The sequence below is a fragment of the Rhinatrema bivittatum genome, chromosome 1 (genome assembly GCF_901001135.1).
Source record: "Rhinatrema bivittatum chromosome 1, aRhiBiv1.1, whole genome shotgun sequence".
NCBI classification, from domain to species: Eukaryota; Metazoa; Chordata; class Amphibia; order Gymnophiona; family Rhinatrematidae; genus Rhinatrema; species Rhinatrema bivittatum.
Window position 1 is genome coordinate 216,516,182 of NC_042615.1, and position 21,407 is coordinate 216,537,588.

General features: G+C 42.7%; 2 protein-coding genes across 6 annotated transcripts in view; one reads left to right on the forward strand and one right to left on the reverse strand.

The window, feature by feature from the left end:
- ACOX3 (acyl-CoA oxidase 3, pristanoyl) overlaps positions 1-12,109 on the reverse strand; it is a 255,408-nt gene extending 243,299 nt beyond the window's left edge. The window contains exons 1-2 of one of the 2 annotated variants that reach the window (XM_029591761.1): positions 11,977-12,109; positions 6,068-6,268 (exon numbers count right to left, since the gene is read on the reverse strand). In XM_029591761.1, coding sequence (XP_029447621.1) covers positions 6,068-6,238 — 171 coding nt within the window. In that variant the 5' untranslated portion in view covers positions 6,239-6,268; positions 11,977-12,109. Of the gene's footprint in view, positions 1-6,067; positions 6,269-11,624; positions 11,760-11,976 lie in introns of those variants that run through there. The other variant, XM_029591769.1, reaches the window with a different exon arrangement.
- TRMT44 (tRNA methyltransferase 44 homolog) overlaps positions 12,094-21,407 on the forward strand; it is a 105,081-nt gene continuing 95,767 nt past the window's right edge. For 3 of the 4 annotated variants that reach the window (XM_029591782.1, XM_029591800.1, XM_029591790.1), the window contains exon 1: positions 12,094-12,588. In XM_029591782.1, the coding sequence (XP_029447642.1) occupies positions 12,153-12,588 (436 nt within the window). In that variant the 5' untranslated portion in view covers positions 12,094-12,152. The remainder of the gene's footprint in view (positions 12,589-21,407) is intronic. The other variant, XM_029591810.1, reaches the window with a different exon arrangement.

A 21,407-nucleotide genomic window follows, 5' to 3' on the forward strand; every position in this document is an offset into this window, starting at 1 on the left:
ATTACTATCTGCTGCAGGAGCAGAGTTGTGGAACAAATTACTATTAACATTACACAAGCAGGAATGTTCTAAGATTTTCAAGAAAACACAACTCAAAACGCACTTGTTCAAATTGGCATTTTGTAACTACGGTAGTTTACTTTAGCAGTGAGAGCAGAAGTCAGTTGTTTTAATATTTTAAGTTTATTTTAATATGTTATTTTATGCTTGTCTTGATTATAATTTAATTATTTGTTTTATTATGTATGTCATTGTTGAGGAAAGTATGCATATTGTAAGTTGTAATTGTTATGTATGTTTTATTGTGAGACATTCAGAATTTTAGATGATGCGGCATATTTTATTTAAATTTGTAAATATAATACATTTTTAAAATATAAATATAAAATATTAATTTTTTAAATAATTTTTAAAATATTAATATAAAATATTAATTTTTAAAATAAATAAATAAATTAGGCGGTGGCTGACAGTGTCCAGGGCAGCAGAAACATCCAGAAGAACTAGGAGGGAGTCGCCATCTTGGTCGGCATGCAGGTGGATACTGTTAGTGATGGCCATTAAGATGGATTCTTTTCATGACCTTTTCTGAAGCTGGACTAGAGATGGTGCAGGATGTTGCCCTCTTCTAGGAAGTCAAGCGGTTGGAAGTAAACCACTTTTTCCACTAACTTGGACAAGAAGAGAAAGCTGGAAGCTGGACAATAGTTGTCAATTTTCAGATCAGAGCCTAGATTCTTCAAAATGGGCTTGGTAACCATCTTATTTATGGAGGGGGTAGGGAGATTTGGAAAAGAATGACAGGTGAGCCAATGGGCTAGGTCATGTTTCATGTTACAGATGAATCTTGGGGAGGGACAGGGTCTAAACAGTTCATAGATTGACCAATTCTTTGGAGGATCTTCTCCACCTCTTGTGGGGACATTTTCCTGAAGTCAGACAATGGGATGCTGTGAAGAGGAAGTTGAGTTGATCTAGCCAAGGATGAAGGAGGGGTAATTGTATTAATGGGGCAACCTGGGCCTAGGGTGAGCAATGCAGATGTGAAGGCATCAAAATCAGAATAGTTTGGCTTTCTTCTATGAAAAACTGAGCAATATCTTCTGCCCTGTAGTTCTCAGTGGTAGCAGAGGATGTTCAAAATTCAGGCCTGAAGAGTTTCCAAATCATTTTGAACAATATACCTGGATGATTCATGAAGAGTTCCAGTTGTTTGAAGATGTAGTCATTTTTTTGTTTGTTGAATGGCTGTTTTATATTTTTTGGAATGGGCCTTGCAGAAATACATGTTGGAGTCTGTTTTTTGGTTTTGCCATGTCTGTTTGTGTTGACAAGACTGTCTGAGGAGAAAACCTTTGTGATACCATGGAGAATTTATAGGGGGTTCTGGTATGGTTGGGTTTTAAAGGAGCTAGTGCCTTGATGGCTGTAGTGAATTCATTGTTCCATTGCCAGAATAGGAATTCTAGTGGGTCTGCAATGGCAATAGTTGTTGGTATCCAGTCAAGAGGCCCTTTTCAGTTAACCACGTCTTCCAGCATGTCACCAATCATGTGAAATCTACAAACCTGTACCAGCTAGGAAGAAGCAGCATCAAAAATCCACCAATCCTTTGCCAGTGGGTTGTGGCAATATTGAATCACAATATAAACCTCTGGATCCTATGCATATGCATGAAGTACTGATAAGAGCCAGAAGAAGAAGAAGTCTTAAAGTGGCTGAATAATAAAGGAATTCTAATGGAGACTTCTAACAAAAACCTCTAACAAATCTTCCAGCCTAAGCTTCATGACTGAGCTTCCCACTCAAGCCCAGTCCTGCTCCGCTAACTTTGAAGTACTAGCCGAATCATCCTTGCATGTGCCTTTGCAAGCCAAGCTTGCTGGCATATAACTTACAGAATCTTCTGTATATACTCCAGGACTGCTATACTATGACTATGGTGTTAACCTGTCAGTCTTCAGCAGTGGGTACAGTTGACTGCACTCCATGCCAAGACAAGACCCTGAGCTGATTCGCCAGAAGGATGACGTAACTGCAGCTGAAAGTGAGGGGGCCTGAGACATCTTCAGCACTCCTATAATCATGAGAGGTCTAGAACGGGTTAATGTGAATCAGTTATTTACTCTTTTGGATAATAGAAAGACTAGGGGGCACTCCATGAAGTTAGCATGTGGCACATTTAAAACTAATCGGAGAAAGTTCTTTTTTACTCAATGCACAATTAAACTCTGGAATTTGTTGCCAGAGGATGTGGTTAGTGCAATTAGTGTAGCTGGTTTAAAAAAGAATTGGATAAGTTCTTGGAGGAGAAGTACATTACCTGCTATTAATTAAGAACATAAGAACATAAGAAAATGCCATACTGGGTCAGACCAAGGGTCCATCAAGCCCAGCATCCTGCTTCCAACAGTGGCCAATCCAGGCCACAAGAATTAAGTTGACTTAGAAAATAGCCACTGCTATTACTAGTAACAGTAGCATGGAATAGACTTAGTTTTTGAGTTCTTGCCAGGTTCTTATGGCCTGGATTGGCCACTGTTGGAAACAAGATGCTGGGCTTGATGGACCCTTGGTCTGACCCAGTATGGCATGTTCTTATAAAATTAGTTGGCTATTTGCTATTATTTAAGCTGGGTAGTTAATTTGAAAAGTGTCTCTAAATATGCAAATTGGATTAGGAGAGACACAGTCTTTTCATTTGTAACAAAAATGATTTAGTCTGCTAAACCATAAAGCTAAAAGAATATCTCCCATATCTAAAGCCATTGTATATTTTTGTGAGGAGTGTACAGAAAACTCCCTCAGACTACCTTAAAGGACCAGGCATAGCTCTGTCACCTGGTCCACAGGGAATAGCCCTTCCCCAGAGTATAAGACCTCAGGGCCTAGAAGGTTTAGACAGGCCCCAGGGAGTTGGCAGAGAGGCACCATATGTCAAGACCTGTTATGTGTGAGAATGCATAATCTGAACTAAGGTGAGCTGTGTATTTTGTTTGAGTTGACTTTTTCCAGGACTGTGTATAACCTGAATCTCGGCTGAGCTGCCTTATTTTGGTTTTCTGTTGACTTTTATACTGTAAATAAAGTGTACCCTATGAGACAGCCAGAGTCTGTCCCACGTCACTATTGCTCAAGTCATCACAATCGTATGCTGCTATAATAAAATTCTTATTGTCTAGCTCAAGAAAAATGGGTAGACATTCTGATCTCTTATATGAACTTGGATCACATTTTATCTGATTTAAATAAGTCAAATTGCCTATAAGACTAATTTTATTTACACATCTAAGTGGCAGTGTGGGTGAGTGAATAGTAATGCATATAGGGAAAAATAATCCTAACTATATGTACACAATGCTGGGTTCTGTATTAGAAGTCACCACCCAGGAAAAGGATCTTGGAGTCATTGTGGACAACACACTGAAATCCTCAGGTCAGGGAGCAATGGTGATCACAAAACCAAATAGAATATTGAGAATTATTCTGACAGGAAAGGAGAATAAAATTGAGAATATCATAATGGCTTTGATTTGATGCATAGTGTGACTATACCTTGAGTACTGTGTGCAGTTCTGGTTGCCCCATCTCAAAAGAGATACAGTGGAGTAGAAAAGATACAGAAATACAGAAGTAGATGGATCTTATGAAGAAAAGTTAAACAGGCAGGGGCTCTTCAACTTAATGAAGAGATGACAGAGGGGATATTATAGATGTTTATAAAATCAAGGGGCGTAATGGTTATTCACCTTTCAAATAGCACTAAGACTAGGGGATACTCCTTGAAACTAAGTAGTGGCAGATTTAAAACAAATTGGAAAAAGTATTTTTTTCACTCAATGAACAATCAAGTTGTGGAATTTGTTGCTAGAGGATGTGGTAAAGATATCTAACATAGCTGGGTTTAAAAAGGGTTTGGACAACTTCCTAGAGGAAAAGTCCATAAATATTAGTCAAGTAGACTTGGGAAAGCCACTGCTTATCCCTAGGAGTGAGTAACAAAGATTGGATCTACTCTTTGGGATCTGATGGGTACTTCCTAGTAATCTGGACTGGCCACTGAGAAACAGAATGCTGAGCTGAATACTGAGAGTTTGCTCTGACCCAGCAATACATATCTTATGTTCTTAGTCTTCCTTCCACTGTGCACGCACTGATTTCAGTCTCAATAAGGCTTTCTGAACAGATAAAAGCTCCGCTGCATCCAGTATCCTGATTGAAACTTTTTGCAACTTTGTGCCACATGTATTCCTATATTAGTTCTTATAATGCATGTTAAAAAGAATGCAGCAAGCACTAAATACTTAAATGGAATGCCCCAAGGGTCTGTTTTGGGTCTTCTCTCTTTACACTTCTTTCCTTAGCACATTATGCGGCCACAAAAGGCCGCAATATAACCGGGTAAGCCATTCAGACTGTTAACTATTAGATTGTCTAAATGGCTTCTGAATATCTACCAATAGACTGGAGCACCACTTGCACTCACAAGTAATCAGCATTCACAAAAGTGCAAGAAATAACTAGGTTCCTGGCAGAGTGTTTGAACTGTCACATATAATATTTTATTACGGCAACTCCTTAGTTTGAATACAATCTCTTATTGAAGGTTCCCCAACACGGTCCCGTGTTTCGCCACCCGGCTGCTTCGGGGGGGAATTAATTTTAACAGCGATCTGAAAGAACACAAGAGTAAATAGCCAGGAACAAATTTGGTACGAGACAGACAGGAGCCATCAAAGGTGCACATTGCAGATTAATATTATTCAACAAAATAATGCAAACATACCTGTGTCAATCTGGCAAAGTTTTGAAGCGGAGTGCACCTGCGTAGGCTTGTTGCAAGATCTTTAAACGCTAGTTTTAGGCGCGAAAATCACATCAATTGCTAACCAGTGTATTCCCCAATCGGCGTCGGCCTAACGTGTCGACGTCATTGACCCTAAAAGGAGACTACAGCGGGTCTCCCGCTGACATAAAGTTAGGCTGTCCCTCGCTATAAATTACAGAAAGCACTACTGTATCTACCCAACAGAACCCCCACAGGACATTAAGCAGTCATAGAATATCTGAATATCTACACCATTCTTCCTGTATAAGATCACCAAAATCAGCCCTTTCCTTTCTGAACACACTACAAAAACTTTTATTCACTCTCTCATCACCTCAGTCTTGGATTACTGCACCCTCCTCCTCACAGATCTGCTACTGGACCCTCTTTCTCCGCTGCAGTCCAATCAAAACAAGGCTGTGCAATTTACTTTCCTCCAGCATTACCATCTTACCACTCCTCTCATGGCTCTACATTGGCTCCTTATCTGCTTCCGTATTCAGTTCAAACTAATTATTTTTACCTATAAGTGCATTCACTCTGCAGCTGCATCTTCCCTTACAACCCTCCTCATAACCTCCATTCATCAGGGAAGCTGCTCCTAGCTGTGCCTCTTTCACTGCTAACTTCAGACTCCGAACTGTCTTGTGGCACCATGTGCCTGGAATAGCTTTCCTGAGTTGGTGTTTCTTGCTCCATCTCTGGCCCTGTTCCAGTCCCACTTAAAGATCCACCTCTTTGAGTCTGTTTTTAAATCCAAAACCCCTTTTTCTGATCTTGCTCACTCACGTTACCCTTTCTTTCATGGAAAGGGTGGTGAATGCATGTAATGCCCTTCTGGAAGAGATGGTGAAGAGAAGAAGAGTAATGGAATTTATAAGGGCATGGGATAATCATAGAGGATCCCTAATGGTTAGAGGATTTAAATGAAGAAAAGAGAGTAACCTGTGGAAACTTTTGGTGTAACATTTCTGCATGGGGGTAACCTGCAAAGAACAGCAGTTACAACCCTAAACAACTTGCTGGGCAGACTGGATGGACCATTTTGGTCTTTTATCTGCCATCATTTACTATGTTTTACTGTAATATTTAAGTGAGTACTAGAAAAAATATTTGCATTATTTTAATGCCGTAGAGGAAAATTAAGAGAGACCAAGGGAACGCGTATCAGAACTTTCTGAACCGCTAAAGATACCGCAGCAATGTGACTGTCAGCTTGCCCATCCCACACACACTTACCCTGAAAAGAATTATATCCTCTCCATCCAGAAATACTGCAAGCTCCTTCCAACAGAAGGAAGATTTTTCTCTGTACACAGACAGTGGCCCTTTAGGGAGATCTGGAAGTAAAACATCCAGAACTTTTTCGCTGTTTGTTTCTTTTGCCTTGGTTGCAGTAGAAGGGGTCATGTTGAAGCAAAAATCCCACTTCTCTTCCGTCTAGGTACAGGGGAAAAAAAATACATTTTTTTTTCAAAATGCACATTTCCTATTTGTTTGATTAATATATTGTTTTTTAGAAAGAATTTGAAATTTATTTAATGAACCCAAATATACACAGTTCTAGCTCAGCAACTGGTCTCAATTTAGTCACGTGTCTGTCTGAAAAAATGAACTGCCATGGATCGAGAAGTAACGGCCGTTGTCGTTTTTCTTTTACAATTTTTTTCCTCTTACCAATAGAGGGGCTCAGTCCATGGGCAGTCTTCATGGGTGGGCCTGCTATATTCTTAGTAACTCTGTTCAACATTATGGCACTGCTACTCTTTATGATGTCTCAGTAAGTCATGTCCATATTTTGACCTCCTATGTTGATCTGATATCACCACCTTTAAAGATGCCAGCTTTCTCTAGGAACAACATAACTACTAGATTTGTGCACTAATTCTTTACCATTAATGCTGGTTAAATGTTCCTTACGCATCATGACAAACCAACAGAAAGGGATGTAGTGCGGAAAGGGAGGAAAAAAAAAAAAAGAATTCGGCTGCTGGAAATATCTTAATCATTGTACGTATCAAAATGGGTTTCTATACTTTTGATGAGATTTATAAGTATTTTGGGATCTCTGCACACTAAATATTTAATCCTTAATGCTTGCAGAGGTCTCCTCGTGAGTTAAGGACTAACTAACCCTTAAGAAGACCTCGTGAGTTAAGGATTAGTTAGTCCTTGAAGTACTTTTCACATTTTCTGCTTTGTGATAATTGCTACCTCTATACAGAAACAGAGGCTTTAGAACCATTTTTCTCCACTTTTTTTCCCCCATTACTTTGAAAAAAAAAACCCGGTGGTTAACCATCCAGCTTCTTTTAAAGCACAGACATATTCTTTTTCATGGAGAAAGAGTGGTAGATGCAGCCGGGCACTGGAAGTTTTTAAAGCAATAAGTGCTACTCCTAGTCCTCAGCCTCTGAACTTGCCTATTTCTTACGTTCATTAATCTCTCTCTTGGTTTAATTCATTCAAACTGCTGTTCCAAAAACCGTTTTACCTTCTAGTTGTCCTCACTCAGTCTAGTTTTACCAGTATTATGTGCATCTTTTCACATATTTCCCATCATATGAGCGGCAGATGCATCAATCGTATGCCTGTGTAAAAATGTGCACTGGAATCAGCAAGATGCAGGTCCACATGATGATCTTGTTACCTTACCAATCTCACAACACCATCAATAACAATCTGGAGATGGTCTCGGCTTTTTTTTATTTATTTATTGTTTATTTATTTATCCCCAGATGGCTTACAATCTAAGTTTTTGTACCTGAGACAAAGGAGGGTAAAATGACTTGCCCAAGGTCACAGTGGGAGTCAAACCCTGGTCTCCTGGTTCACAGTCCACTGCTCTAGCCACTAGGCTATTTCTCCTCCCTTTTCAGATCCCATCTCTAAGCAGTTTGGCCTCTGTTTTTTGCAGAATTCCTGAGCCACAAAAATGGTTGAATATCAAGTTATTCAACCTACAACTGTTTTCTTTGTTGCAAAATAAGTTCAGGGAGCAGCTGACTCAGTCCGGAGCAAATTTACTCCTCTGCATAATTTGTGAGATCTGAAGCCCATCTTTTTTTTTAAAGAAAACGTAGGTGCACAAGTCTCAGAAAGTGTCCTATTCTTATTTAGGCAAGAAATTGAACAATGAAGCAGGATATCTGGGTATTCTGGGTTACAACTACATCTTCATGTGTGCATCTTCCTAATTTTACTGACCACAGTATAATTACATTATTTAATCAGAACAAAATGTTTAGTAACTATATACAAAATAAAATTTGAACACATTCCACCAACTAACTTCTGAATGGAGTTTATCTCCTGAGTGATACAATTCCTGTGACTTATTGTCCAACCATATCTCAGTGCTAAAGTTCATTATTTTTTAAACTTGATACTGAGGTAGATAACAATATGTCTGACAGATCAGCATTTAGAACATTCAGCAGGTTCTACATAAGACTGTATGACATTAATCAAAAAAGAATCCTATTCTATACGATTTATTAAAAATACTAGCCGTTAAGCCCGTAACAACCGGCTCGGTCCGTTTCCTTCCCACTCCCTCCCCCTCATTCTCCCTCCTCCTTCACTCTCTCCCCTCTCCCTCTCCCCTTCCCTCCCTCTCACCTCCCTCTCTCTCACCTTCCCCCTCCCTCTCACCTCCCTCTCTCTCACCTTCCCCCTCCCTCCCTCTCACTCCCTCCCCCTCTCTCTCACCCCCTCCCCCTCTCTCTCACACCTCCCTCCCCCTCTCTCTCACCTCCCTCTCTCACACCTCCCTCCCCCTCTCTCTCACCTCCCTCTCTCTCACCTCCCTCCCCCTCTCTCTCTCACCTCCCTCTCTCACACCTCCCTCCCCCTCTCTCTCACCTCCCTCTCTCTCTCACCTTCCCTCCCTCTCACCTCCCTCCCTCTCTCTCACCTTCCCCTCCCTCTCCTCAGTCACTCCCCCTCTCTCAATCCCCTCCCCTCTCTGATCATCCACAACCGGCAGATCTCGGGGGTGTGTGTGTCCCTCCCGCGCGCGCGGCGGCGCCGCTACTTCTCCTCCCGCTCCTGCCGGCAGATCTCGGGGGGGCTGTCACTCCTGCGCGCGGCGCCGCTGCTTCTCCTCCCGCTCCTGCTCGTCGTCGCTACTGCTCCTCCCACTCCTGCTTCGCGGCCGCCGCCGTTCCAGCTTTTCACCTTCGCCGCCGCTCCTGCGGCCCCACCGCCATTTTTTTTTTTTTTTTGGGCACGCACGGCTCTGACCGACGTGCTCGCCCGCACATGCGCGGTAGAGCTGCTCTCTACTGCGCATTTGCGGGCCGTCGGTCAGAGCCCATTTATAAGGTAGATTGAGGTCCATATTCAAATGCCATTTAGATAGATAACGTAATAGTTATCCATTTAAATGACTTACCCGGTTATAGTCAACCTTTATCTGACTAATTCTAGCAGACTAATAAGTTAGGAGGCTAGAATGTAGCCAGATAAGTTAAGGGTGGTCCAGGGGCGTAACTGGGAGGATTTGAGTTAAAAGGCTAACTTTGATATTCGGAATTAGCTGGATGACTTAGCCAGCTAACAGGCCGATACAGTACAGTGCGCTCCAGTGGAGCGCACTGTTAACCCGCGTTTAGGGCGCACGTTTTTGACGTGCTAGCTTTTTTTCCTTATTCAGTAAGGGGTAATAGCACGTCGAAAACGCGCGTCCAACCCCCCTGAAACTAATAGCGCCCGCAACATGCAAATGCATGTTGAAGGCCCTATTAGTTATTCCCGTGCAATACAGAAAGTAAAATGTGCAGCCAAGCCGCACATTTTACTTTCAGAAATTAATGCCTACCCAAAGGTAGGCGTTAATTTCTCTCGGCACCGGGAAAGTGTACAGAAAAGCAGTAAAAACTGCTTTTCTGTACACCCTCTGACTTAATATCATGGCGATATTAAGTCGGAGGTCCCAAAAGTTAAAAATAATCAAAAATAAAAAATAAAAAAAATTTAAAATTGGCCCGCGGCTTGAAAACCGGATGCTCAATTTTGCCGGCGTCCGGTTTCCAAACCCGTGGCTCTCAGCGGGTTTGAGAAGCAACGCCGGCAAAATTGAGCGTCGGCTGTCAAACCCGCTGAGAGCCGCCGTTCCTATCCAAAAAAAAAGGCACTAGGGACTCACTAGGGTCCCTAGCGCCTCTTTTTACCGCGGGCCCTAATTTGAATATTTTTTTTTCTGAATCGCACGCACAAGAGAGTGGCCTGTTCGCGCGCCGGGAGAGCGGGTGCTCGCCCACTCTCCTGCGAACTTTACTGTATCGGCCTGTAAGTCTGGTCAGGCCAGAGAGCTATCCTAAAGTTAGCCAGCTATATTCAATAGTGTGACTGCAATTTTGAATATGCCTCTAAAGTTAGCGGGATAAGTTATCCGGCTAATTTTTCTATCCAAAATGTGTCTGAATACAGACCTCATTAGGATTAGCAATGTAATGTTAAAAAAAAAAGAATAAAATCTAGCAATTAATAGAGATGTGGTGCAGGATTCTGTAAATGAAGCTGGAATTATGCTTTTAAAATGTTCTGCAAGTGACAATTTGGCAGTGTCAGTTAAGCAAAGATTAAAATAAGCATACCAGAGTGGTAAGTGCAGATCTCCTTGGATTCCATCTATCTAGATTTGCTCCCAGTAAGGGAACTGTTCATTCTCCTACACTGTGCTCTGCTCTTGCAGGGACTTTGCTCTTAATGCGTGCAACTGACTGGATCGCACCTTATTGATCTTATTAGTCAGGTCAATTTTTTATTTATTTATTTATTTATTTAATTTTATATACCGGCAACCGTTTGCACATCGTGCCGGTTTACAAGTAACTTGCAACAAAAGATATATAGGCGTAGCCTTTACAGAGAACGGTGTATAACATAAACGCAGTAACAGAATAAATAACTGAATAACTAATAAATAACTAAATAACTAAAGGGAGGGATGGAGGGGGGTAGTCGAGACAAATGGGGGGGCAGGGGGAGGGTGCAAAAAGACACAGGGATAGGATATGAGTTGGGATTCGAGGGAGAAATATGTACACTTGTCCCTTTGTTCCAAAGGGCGAGCTAAGGAAAGGACTTCTTGTAATTGCACCAACAGAAAACATTTTTCTCAACTGCAGCCACCATGGACGAGAAAATCAACTAACATTAACAGAGTAATTTCAGGAAAAACTATCAAGGTAGCCACCAGCCGCCTTGTTGTGAGAATTACTGCTATAGTGAGCTATGGAGCAAAATGTTCGGTGGCACAAACCACTATGCAAAAATATACAGCTCTATATTTATCTAGTTTTATCCTCATTTTTTCTTTTTTAAACATTTTTGCTTCTTATTGTATGCTTCTGCTGCCCCATCTAAGCCAAAAGACCAAGTTAAAAAAAAAAGCAGCAAATACCTTACCAACCATATAATCTCATACATTCATAAAGCAAACTAATGCTGCCAGATCTGAAATATAAAATTATGATACAGGTTCCTCAAAATTATATTTTATAAATAATTATTTGCTGCTAAAATGTAAAAATATGGATTATGAACACACAAGGTGGAAAAAATGTTTAAAGAATATTTACATATAAAAATATCCAATGTTCTATACAGATCTGAACCTGGCTTTGATTTTAGGTGCATCTAAATCACAAAGTTACACACCACTACTTCGAAGAAAGTGGAAGTGAGATTAAATTCAAGCAGGAATGGAAGGACACAACCAACTAGCCCTATGCTGGAAAAGAACAAAAAAAAAAGTAAAATATCCGAGGCCTTAGACAAGACAACCCACCTCACATCCAGGCAGATCTCAGGCTATTGCAGGACACAGAAGACAGGCTAAGGACAGTAAGCCCCGCACTACATACTCGCAGCAGAATAGCAAAAGGGCAAGCGTGAGGGCTATCTTGGGCTCAGCTGATTGGCTGCAAGCAACCAGGAAGAGGAACTGAAGGCAGCCGTGCACTTACAATTAGTCAACACAATCACATGTCTTATACCGAATCTACTGGATCTTGTAGCTACATTAAATCTGCATCTCTTGAATAAAACAGTTCTTCACCGCCCCGCCCCCGTCTTAAACCCAACCCCGATTTGTAAATCTCAAATCCCAGTCAGAAGCCCTCAGCCCCACTCCACCTCACCGTGTGCGAGCAGCTCCAGCAGGCTGTCAGAGGAACCCCTCGAAGGATGGGAACGCGCGCGCACCTTCACGCTCTATATCCTGTCCTGAAGAGCCCAGGGCCCAGTGACTCTACTCTGCCTTCGCCAGCGTCAATCCTACGCGACACTTTACCGTGACCTCATCAGCCCACGCCTCATGGAAGATATGGCCGTGCTCGGCACGGTGAGGGTTGTTGGTGCTGTTGCCGCTGCGGTACCTGGCGGCTTCTGGTCGGCGGTAGATGTCTGGGTGCAGAGGCCGCAGGTGGTAAACAAGAGGCTTTGTGGGGCCAGGACCGAAGAGGAGGAAAACGGCGGCGGCGGCCCCGCAGCGGATCTCCGGGAGGAGAGAGAGCTGCGGGCTGAAAGCGCTTATCCAAGGGTCGGGCGGGGAGACGGTGTGGGGAGGCTTCGGTTGAGTGATATCCTAAGCGAACTCTCACGGGACGCCGATAACGCCGACGTGCTGAGTTTCATGAGGGGTTATGAGGAAGCCGGGGCTTCGGGGTTTCATATCGTCCTGCGGACTCTCATCCCCAAGTCAAACCCTCACTATGGGTCGGTGTGTCCGAGAAAAGAATTAGTTATCAAAGGTAAACAAACGGAGATGCGAACTGAAAAACTGATGTGAAATATAATTCCTATTTTTAGGGAGAATAACCCTGTTTGCCGAACCGTTCCATTTTAACATAGGTAGGCATGTCAGAAATGGACCGATTTAGTATTTATGTTTGAATTTAATTACTTGCCTTTCAAAATACAAGCTGAAGGGTTGGTAACATCTTTTGGTGATGGAGAAAAATTACCATTCAGGTTATTACCATTCCAGTTCATAATCATGACAAAATATTTTAAAACAATTTTCTAATCTAATATGAGTTTACATGGACTATGCCTTTTAGTGGGTGTGAAGGACACCTGTAGGTAGGACCAGACTTGGCCCATGTGGTGATCTGTGTGACCAATTTAATTATTTGATTTATATTCTGCCTTTGGGCACTTCAAGCAGATTACATTCAAGTACTGTGGTTATTTCCCAATCCCCAAGGGAGTCCCTCTGGAAATCTAAAGAACTAGGAGAAGGTAGGGTATGCTCCAGAGCACCATAGCTGTATAAGCTGTACAGCCCTATAGCGGACCCTGTTTGCAGGACATATCTAGGATTCTTGGTTTTGAAGGAGAAGCATTTGAGCAGTGTTGTCCATCCTGGACCTTCTGTACTAGTGGTCTAGACCTCTGCACACAGGATAACCAGAATGAACGTGCATAAGCAAAGGTTTCCAGTCACTCTTGGAAAAAGTCTCTTGGTGAGCACTTCAGTCTGCCTGTGTTATCCGAGATTTGCCCACCATCACACTTTATTGTTGGACATAGAGAAATGCAATGTTTTTTGTGTTTTGAAGGGGAAATACAGCAAAGAATGTAACAACTGTTGTCAGGTTATTAATAAAGTTAACTTTAATTTATCATTTATGGTGAGATGTAGAAATGCAATGTGAGTGATATTGTAGGAGTCAGGAACAGAGCTACTGATGAAGAGTGGAGAATGCAAGTTCATGTAGTCGCCGAATACCAGTGGTCATAGCCCTCTGTTAAACTGTAACATTCTTTCACGCTAAATTCATAATTAATAAAACCTGGAAAAATAACAGATTGCAGGCAAATTACTCTTTCCTATAACATCTAATAAAAATTAGTGTAAAATCACACTCCAAAATTTCTCACTTTTAAATGACTCCTTTCCTAGAAAACCCTGTCTGAAAAATTCTTGTCCGTTATATCATACAAAACATATCTATAGATGATAATCGATGTCTTTCAAGTCACTTAAATTATTTAAAATCTCCTCTCAAATTTTATAAAAGACTTTTGCCTAGGTAGTTTAAGATCTCCCAGTGTCCATACTATAAACCAAAACCCTATACTCTTAAAAAGGAGAATTTAAGACCCGTGCACGGGCATCCGTGTGTACATGGTTGCTGGCGCGTGTTGATCGTATATCGCCGGGCGAGTGCCAAATCACACATGTAAGTGGGGAGATTTCACTAGATGCATGCAGCGATGTGATAGGCCCTGTTCCCTGTTCCCTCCAGTAAAGGAGTGGACTGGGAGGGAATTTTCTAAACCCCCCCCCCCCCCCACCTAACCTGCCTCCCTTTTCCCCTACTAGCCCTGTCCCCCTAAAACCCCACGAAATAACCTACTTTGGTTTTATAACTTACCTGCTCTCCGGCGCAGGTAAGTTTTTCCCAAACCCGTTGTGCGCATACCGGGAGATATGTGCGTAGCTCCGGGTGTTTGAAAATCCCCATGGCGCACCCATGGCCCCGCCCAGTCATGTGTGTATCTCTTGGATTTCACGCGTAAGGGCTTTTAAAATTATCCCTTAAGCATTTTTGTTGGAATACATTTTTGAAAGAAAGCTGTTGGAAAAGTTTTACATTAGTCTATGGCAGTTTTCAAATTTAGCCACCTGACCAGGAAACTTTTAACTAAAATACTTAAAACCTCCATTGGCAATGTGCTTCAGAAATGCATTACTTTGGGATTTTTAACTTGTTCACAGCCCCAAGTCACTAAACTTATGAAATATTTTACTCCGTTTCTGCTCACCTTAACATGGCTCTGGAAAGCTTGTGCTGGCTTATCTATTAACTAGCCCACGATGCACTTTGTCATTGGTTGTGTGATGCTGTGACATTGCTGGGTACCTTCGTTTTCAACTTTTAATTTTTTTCTGGGAATATCAATGTTATAGCAGAAAAATTTTTTTTGGATAAGTCATTTTTACATTGGTTATTTATTTTTTTTTTTGTCAAAATATTGAAATTCCCAGGAGGAAAAAAAATTGAAAATGAACGCTCCTAGATTTTGTTTGTGCCTCCTCATGGCCATTTCCCCCCTTTGCACAATTCTGAAATCGCCATGACTGTCGGTGGCCTACCATGCAGTGCTTTTAATGCCCTTTGCCCTCCACCTCCGCTGGTAGGCCATTTCAAACCTTATCTTCAACTTTGGCTCTTACAAGACTAATACTTAAGCCAACATCCAGGCTGCGTTGGTCTTGCAAGAATCAAAATAAAATGTGACATGGCTTGAAATGACCTACCAGCAGAGATGAAGGCCAGCACTATAACAGATTTTGGGCACACAAGACAGATATGGAGGACTGTGATAGGAAAAGGCACGAGGGAGGGGGTGTTGGTGTTGGGTTGCATGCTGGAATTTATATGCCCATCTTCCCAGAGTGGACTAATCTCAAGAGGGCAGACTGGATGGGCCTTGAAAAACATTGGAACCTCTGTGTCCTTGCAGAACAGGCAACTTTGATGCACTTCCAACAATAAAAAAAACTATTTTGACCATCTGCTCACAAATATCTCTCCTGCATATTCTTACTGAAAACTAGATAATTCAGCATGAGGCTCAGGTCAAGGTTGGGGAAACTGTCAATGTTCTGATCTTAGTGGTCCATATACAGATGGAGACAATTTTGTATTTAAGGTATAAACTTTTTCTACCTTTGCCCCCTTTTTCCATCCACATTCATGCTGTGACTCAGACTGTTTTTTGTTGTTCTCAGCCCCTGGATCCAAGAGGATGTAGATCTAAGTGGGGATTTGGAAACTGGTTACTTATCTCCACAGCCCCTGAAGTGTGTCTTATTCAGAACTCAATGTAATAAGACATGAGCAAAAAAATGTATATTAAAACTTTCAGTGCACATTTTCTTTATTCATTCTGAAAATTGGTTATTTCCTCATGCAGTAACCAATGCTATGCTAATGTATGGGAGTTATAAAGTCCATTAACCTAAAATGTGTACACAAAAATATGCTTAGCCCTCATAAACCAGCACACAAATCATGTTTTGTGCACATTATTTATTTATTTATTTATTTAACAGTTTTTTATACCGACCTTCATAGTAAATAACCATATCGGATCGGTTTACATTTAACAGAGGGTATAACTGAAGGAACAATTCAGGTAAACAAAAGATAACTATAGATAGGAATAAGTCAAAGTTACAATCAACGGGAATCGAGAACTTGGAAGCTTAACATAAGCTGGAAAGAAGATAAAGGCAGGTAATAATTATAAAATATACGATAGTGAGACAGGGTTAAAGCTTGAAGGTGCTTTAACCTGGAGGTGCCAGAGTCCATAGTTCATGAAGATAAATGCACATAAATACAACAACAAGTTCAGACCTATTGGCTTACACTAGCCCCAGAAATTTTACTCTATTTAAATTTCCAGCTTTAAAACATGAGTTAAGCATATGCACCACTCTCTATTAGGGAGTAATAACTAATGCCTTGATTTGCATGGAGGAGCGTTGATTTGTGCACATAGGGGTAGATTTTTATTTTTTTAAATTCTTTATCATTTTTCAAATACAATTATCTTATATTGTATTTAAGGAAATACATAAGATGGAGATCAACAATCAATTTTACATAAGTTTAACTAAACATTCCTTAATTTAACTCCTACCTATTCAGTGTCATTACAAATGGAGAGGTGCTTACATCTCTAGCTGCAAAACACGGGAGACACAAAAAGAGACTAAATAAACCAATCAAAACATGAGTGGCAAGAGCCTATCCCTTTTTAATTATTTACCCCGTTTGGTCTATCGGGGAAGATGTTGGAGGATGTTGTTCTCTCTTTTGGTCAAGAAACAGCTTAAGTTGATCTGGGGTGAAAAAAATATATGACTCTTCCTGCTTACTTATATAAAACTTACAGGGGAACCGTAGTTTGTATGTAAAACCCAATGACAGCACCTCCTGGCGAAGGGATAAAAATACCTTTCGCCTTTGCTGTGTTGCCACTGCTAAGTCAGGAAAAAACTTTTACAGGTTTCTCCAAATATAAAATGGGGAACCTGTTAAAATACTTTTTCATGATCTTATTCAGATCATTTACAGAGAAAAAAGTAACTAGCAAAATGCCCCAGTCTATTACTTTTGCATTGGAATCTTCAAGAAATGTCGTAAGATCTCCCTGAAACATCTCTTGAGATATATTCCTTATCCTGGTTGACTTTGGAAGAAAATAAGTTATTCACAAAAGGTGCTTCCCCTGGAGCAATGCCAAGCGCCTCTTGGAAAAAATTTGTCAGAGTGACTAGGGGAGTATCTCCTGTCACTCTAGGAAAATTTATAATACGAACATTAAAGCGCTTGGCATTGTTCTCTAGGGCTTCTAATCTATTTGCAATTTGTTCTCTATCCTTGACAACTGCAACATTAAATTTCTGATTTTTAACTCCATTTTTTTCTAAATTGGTAATTCTTTCATCAGATCTTGTGATATGTTCTTGAATTTGGACAGAGTCCTGGGAATACCTTGAGTTATACATATCCATTTTCCCTTCTAAGTCTTTGATATTAACAGACATCGCTGCCATCATTTCCCAGATCGAGTCCAATGTTACCAGTTCAGGTCGGACAGGCAGTTCAACTTTCTTACTGCTAGATGCAGTAGCAGCATCGAAAGCAGTCCTTGGTTCCACCTGGGCTGCAGCAGGACTTGAAATCCTTCCTGCTGTATCCTGATGGACACTGATCTCATTTGGGACTAATTCACTGCCTTGTCCAGCTTTCCTTTGAACTGGGGGAAGTCCAGCATTGGGACTTAAGCCTCCTCTGCAGAGATGGGAAGTCCTCCCACATTACCCAGCTCACCAGGTTCCTCGGTCCTCTGAGATTGTGGGATAGGTGAGACCATGAAATTTGTGATTGCCCGTTGAATAGGCGATGCTAATGGGGCGGGTAGGGTAGGGAATACCCTGACTTTCCCCTTCCTCTTAGCCGGCATGTTGTATATTCTATCCAACAGGCTTTCACATAGGTCTCTATGTTACCACTCAAATCTAGAGAGAAGTAATAGGGAGAGGATCGAAGTCAAATTAATTTAGATAATGAGTACCTGAAGCAGTAGCAGTGACTACGTCCGGCGAAGTCCGGCAAAGTCTAATAAAGCACGCGCGCCGGCTCTGCTGCGCGCCGCTTACCATTTGATCTTATAGGCAGCTGCTTCCTCCTTCCGGTCCGGGGCTCCGCCCACTGCACTCGGTTCTCTCTCTCTGCACCGTCGAGGTTCAAAATCACCCCCGGAAGCAGGGCTTGCAGGCAAGTAGTTCTCCACTCAGAAAGCGATCTTTCTTCTCCCTTCTCTCTCCCATAGGGGTAGATTTTAAGAACTTGCGTGCGGGCGTCCATGTGCACGTGCTACCCGGCACGCACACATGGACGCCCGGTTTTATAACATGTGTGCGCATGTTATAAAAGCGGGGGTCGGCGCACGCAAGGGGGTGCACAATTGTGCAAATTGCATGTGCGACGCCCATGGCCTTTCCCTGTTCCCAACCCCCCCCGACCTTTATTTTACCTGTGCGCCTGCCTCCAGGTAGGCACAGGTTGTGCACACCGGCAGCCTGCCGGCACGCAGTCCTCCAACATAGTGGCAAAAGGCCACTGTGACGGAGGCCTCTGGTCCCGCCCCACTCCTGGACTTCCCCACCCCTTTTTCGAAGCCCCGGGATTTAGACGCGTCCCGGGGCTTTCTAAAATAGGCCCGGCTCCTGTAACCCCTCCTAAGTGCGTAAATCCAATGGATTTACACGCGTAGGCTTTTTAAAATCCGGCCCATAATTTTTATGTGCTGAATTCCTTGTTAAATCAGGAATAAAGTTGTGCGCACAGCTTAGTTCATCTTACTACATCGGCGTCTTGGTGGGAGCTTGATTCGAGGAAGTTGCTCACATTTCAGCATTCAGATTTAAATAGCCAACATTGAAACAGAAGCCCGAGTTCTTTCTAAATGTGATATAATAATTATGCGTTTCTTACATAGGCTAAACAAGAATATAAGAAATTGCCATACTGGGTGAGACCAGGGGGTCCATCAAGCTCAGCATCCTGTTTCCAACAGTGGCCAAACCAGGCCACAAGAACCTGGCAATTACCTAAACACTAAGAAGATCCCATGCTAATGATTCCAGTAATAGCAGAGGCTATTCCCTAAGTCAAATTGATTAATAGCAGTTAATGGACTTCTCCTTCAAGAACGTATCCAAACCTTTTTTAAACCCAGTTACACTAACTGCACTAACCACATCCTCTAGCAACAAATTCTAGAACTTAATTTTCGTTGAGTGAAAAATAATTTTCTCTGATTCGTCTTAAATGACCTACATAGTGGAAAATTACAATCATTTCTTACCTTTCTTAGTGTAATATACTAGTAGTCGGGTTGTTCTGGGGAAAATCTGTATTCTTTGCAGGTTGTGTGTTTTTTGAACTGGCATTAAGAATTATCTAGAGATGATGTACATGAGTATTCAGAAGTACATAACATAAGAAGTTGCCATACTGGGTCAAACCGAGGGTCCATCAAGCCCAGCATCCTGTTTCCAGCAGTGGCCAATTCAGGCTATAAGTACCTGGCAAGTACCCAAACATTAAATACATCCCATGCTGCTAATGCCGGTAATAAGCAGTGGCTACATAGATCTATTTCTTTGATACCTGATTGTGCTTTCCATTAGAGGTTAAACCACATGAGGATGAATCTGGCATTCTGGTTCAGGGTGGTATGCAATAGAAAATAAACATTCCCTGTACGTACCAGGATCAGTCCAGACCATGGGTTGAGTCTCCTGTCCAGCAGATGGAGACAGACCAAAACTGTGAGGGTATCCTATTTCTGGACAGAGCCTATCCTTCATCCCTTCAGTATTCGTCTGTCTCCAGCAGATGCAGGCAGCAGAACCTACGGTTCCCCTTCTTCTTCTTCCCTTAGTTTCCCTGAGGGGATCTTTTTTCCTTTTGGGTCTGGAACAAGCAAGTATTTAATTCTTGTTAAAAAAAAAAAAAAAGAAGACTTTGAAAGTTTTCTTCTTTTACTTCTCACAGAGACAGTGCAGTCTCTGCGCTCTGCTGGGAGCCTAGGGGGGACTTGCCCTCCTCTTTTTCCTGGTGACCATCTGGGGTGATACTGGTGGTCCAGTCACTCCCCCGTTGTCTAGCTGTCCACTGGAGATCAGTACCCTCTAGGGAGTGTTTTTCCCCTGGCTTTGCTGAGCATTTAAAAAAAAAAAAAAAAAAAAAGGGGGTACAGGCAGGGCTGTATTTTTGTAATTTCTTTGTCTGTTTTACCTTTTTAAGAACTGTGGACAGCTCCGGCAGCATGCAGAGTTCAGTCGCTGCCTCCGCTGACCGACAGCTTCAGCTCAGCTGTTTTTACAATTTTAGCAATTTTTATTTTCAGCGCTGATGCCGCGTTCCAGCGCTTGTAAAGCATGTGGAGAGCCTGCCACGCTGCTTTCTCGTGGAGGCCTCTGTTTAGGGTGCCTACCGGGTGGGGAGGATCCCTCATTGGTCCCCTTACTCCCAGCGACCCGGGGGCGAGTTCCCCGATGTGTGGCCAGGCCGTTCCCGGCCCGAAAAACCGCGGGAATGGCAGCCATCTTGGAAGCAGGCTCAAATGCAGAATCTGATGTGCAGGAAGAAGGTGAGCCTGATTCTTTCGTTTTTCCTCCAGATTTGAGCCCCCCTCATGCCCTGGAGGGGGTGCCTGACTTGTCTCTTCTCCCCCCCTGGGAAGTCTAAGTCTTGTTTCCCTGCGGAGTTTGTGCTTCTTATGTACAAGTCCTATTTAGCCAGCTTACAGCAGGAAGATCCATCCCTAAACCCCGAAAATTTCCCCTCCGCAACCTCCAAAGGTGCTGGAGGGACAGGGCTCGGTTAGGGTTAGTGTGGTCCCGAGGGGTCCCGCCGCCTCCGGATCCTCCTCAGCCTCCGCCGGTCCCAACTCCAGATGCGGATGTTGATCCCCTGCTTCCTACCCCCCCCCCCTTCGATGGGGACGATCCTCGGGTTCTACGATTATTTCAAAAGGAGGAACTAGAACTACTCATTCCCTTCATTTTGCAGGAACTGGGAATTGAGCTGCCTCCGGCAGATACGGTTACGGCCGCTAAGCCTGCCAACATGGACCCGGACCTGGCGGGACTTAGGGCTCTTCCATGTACTTTTCCTTTTCACCCTATACATAAGCTGATGCTCCTTAGGGAATGGGAGTCTCCGGAAGCGGTACTCTGAGTAGGGAGGGCTATGGACAAGATCTACCCCCTCCCTGAGGACTGCGTGAATCTGCTTAAGATGCCCAAGGTGGATTCCTCTGTCACGGCGGTTACCAAACCCAACACCATCCCGGTAGTTGGGGCTACGGCTCAGAAGGATGTTCAGGACCGCAAGTTAGAATTTTACCTCAAACGCATATTTGAGGTCCTGTCCTTGGGAGTTTGGGTGACAATCTGCGGCAGTCTCATGCAGCGGGCAAGCCTTAGGTGGGTTCAGCAATTACTCAGCACCCAAGACCTCCCATCTGCAGAGGC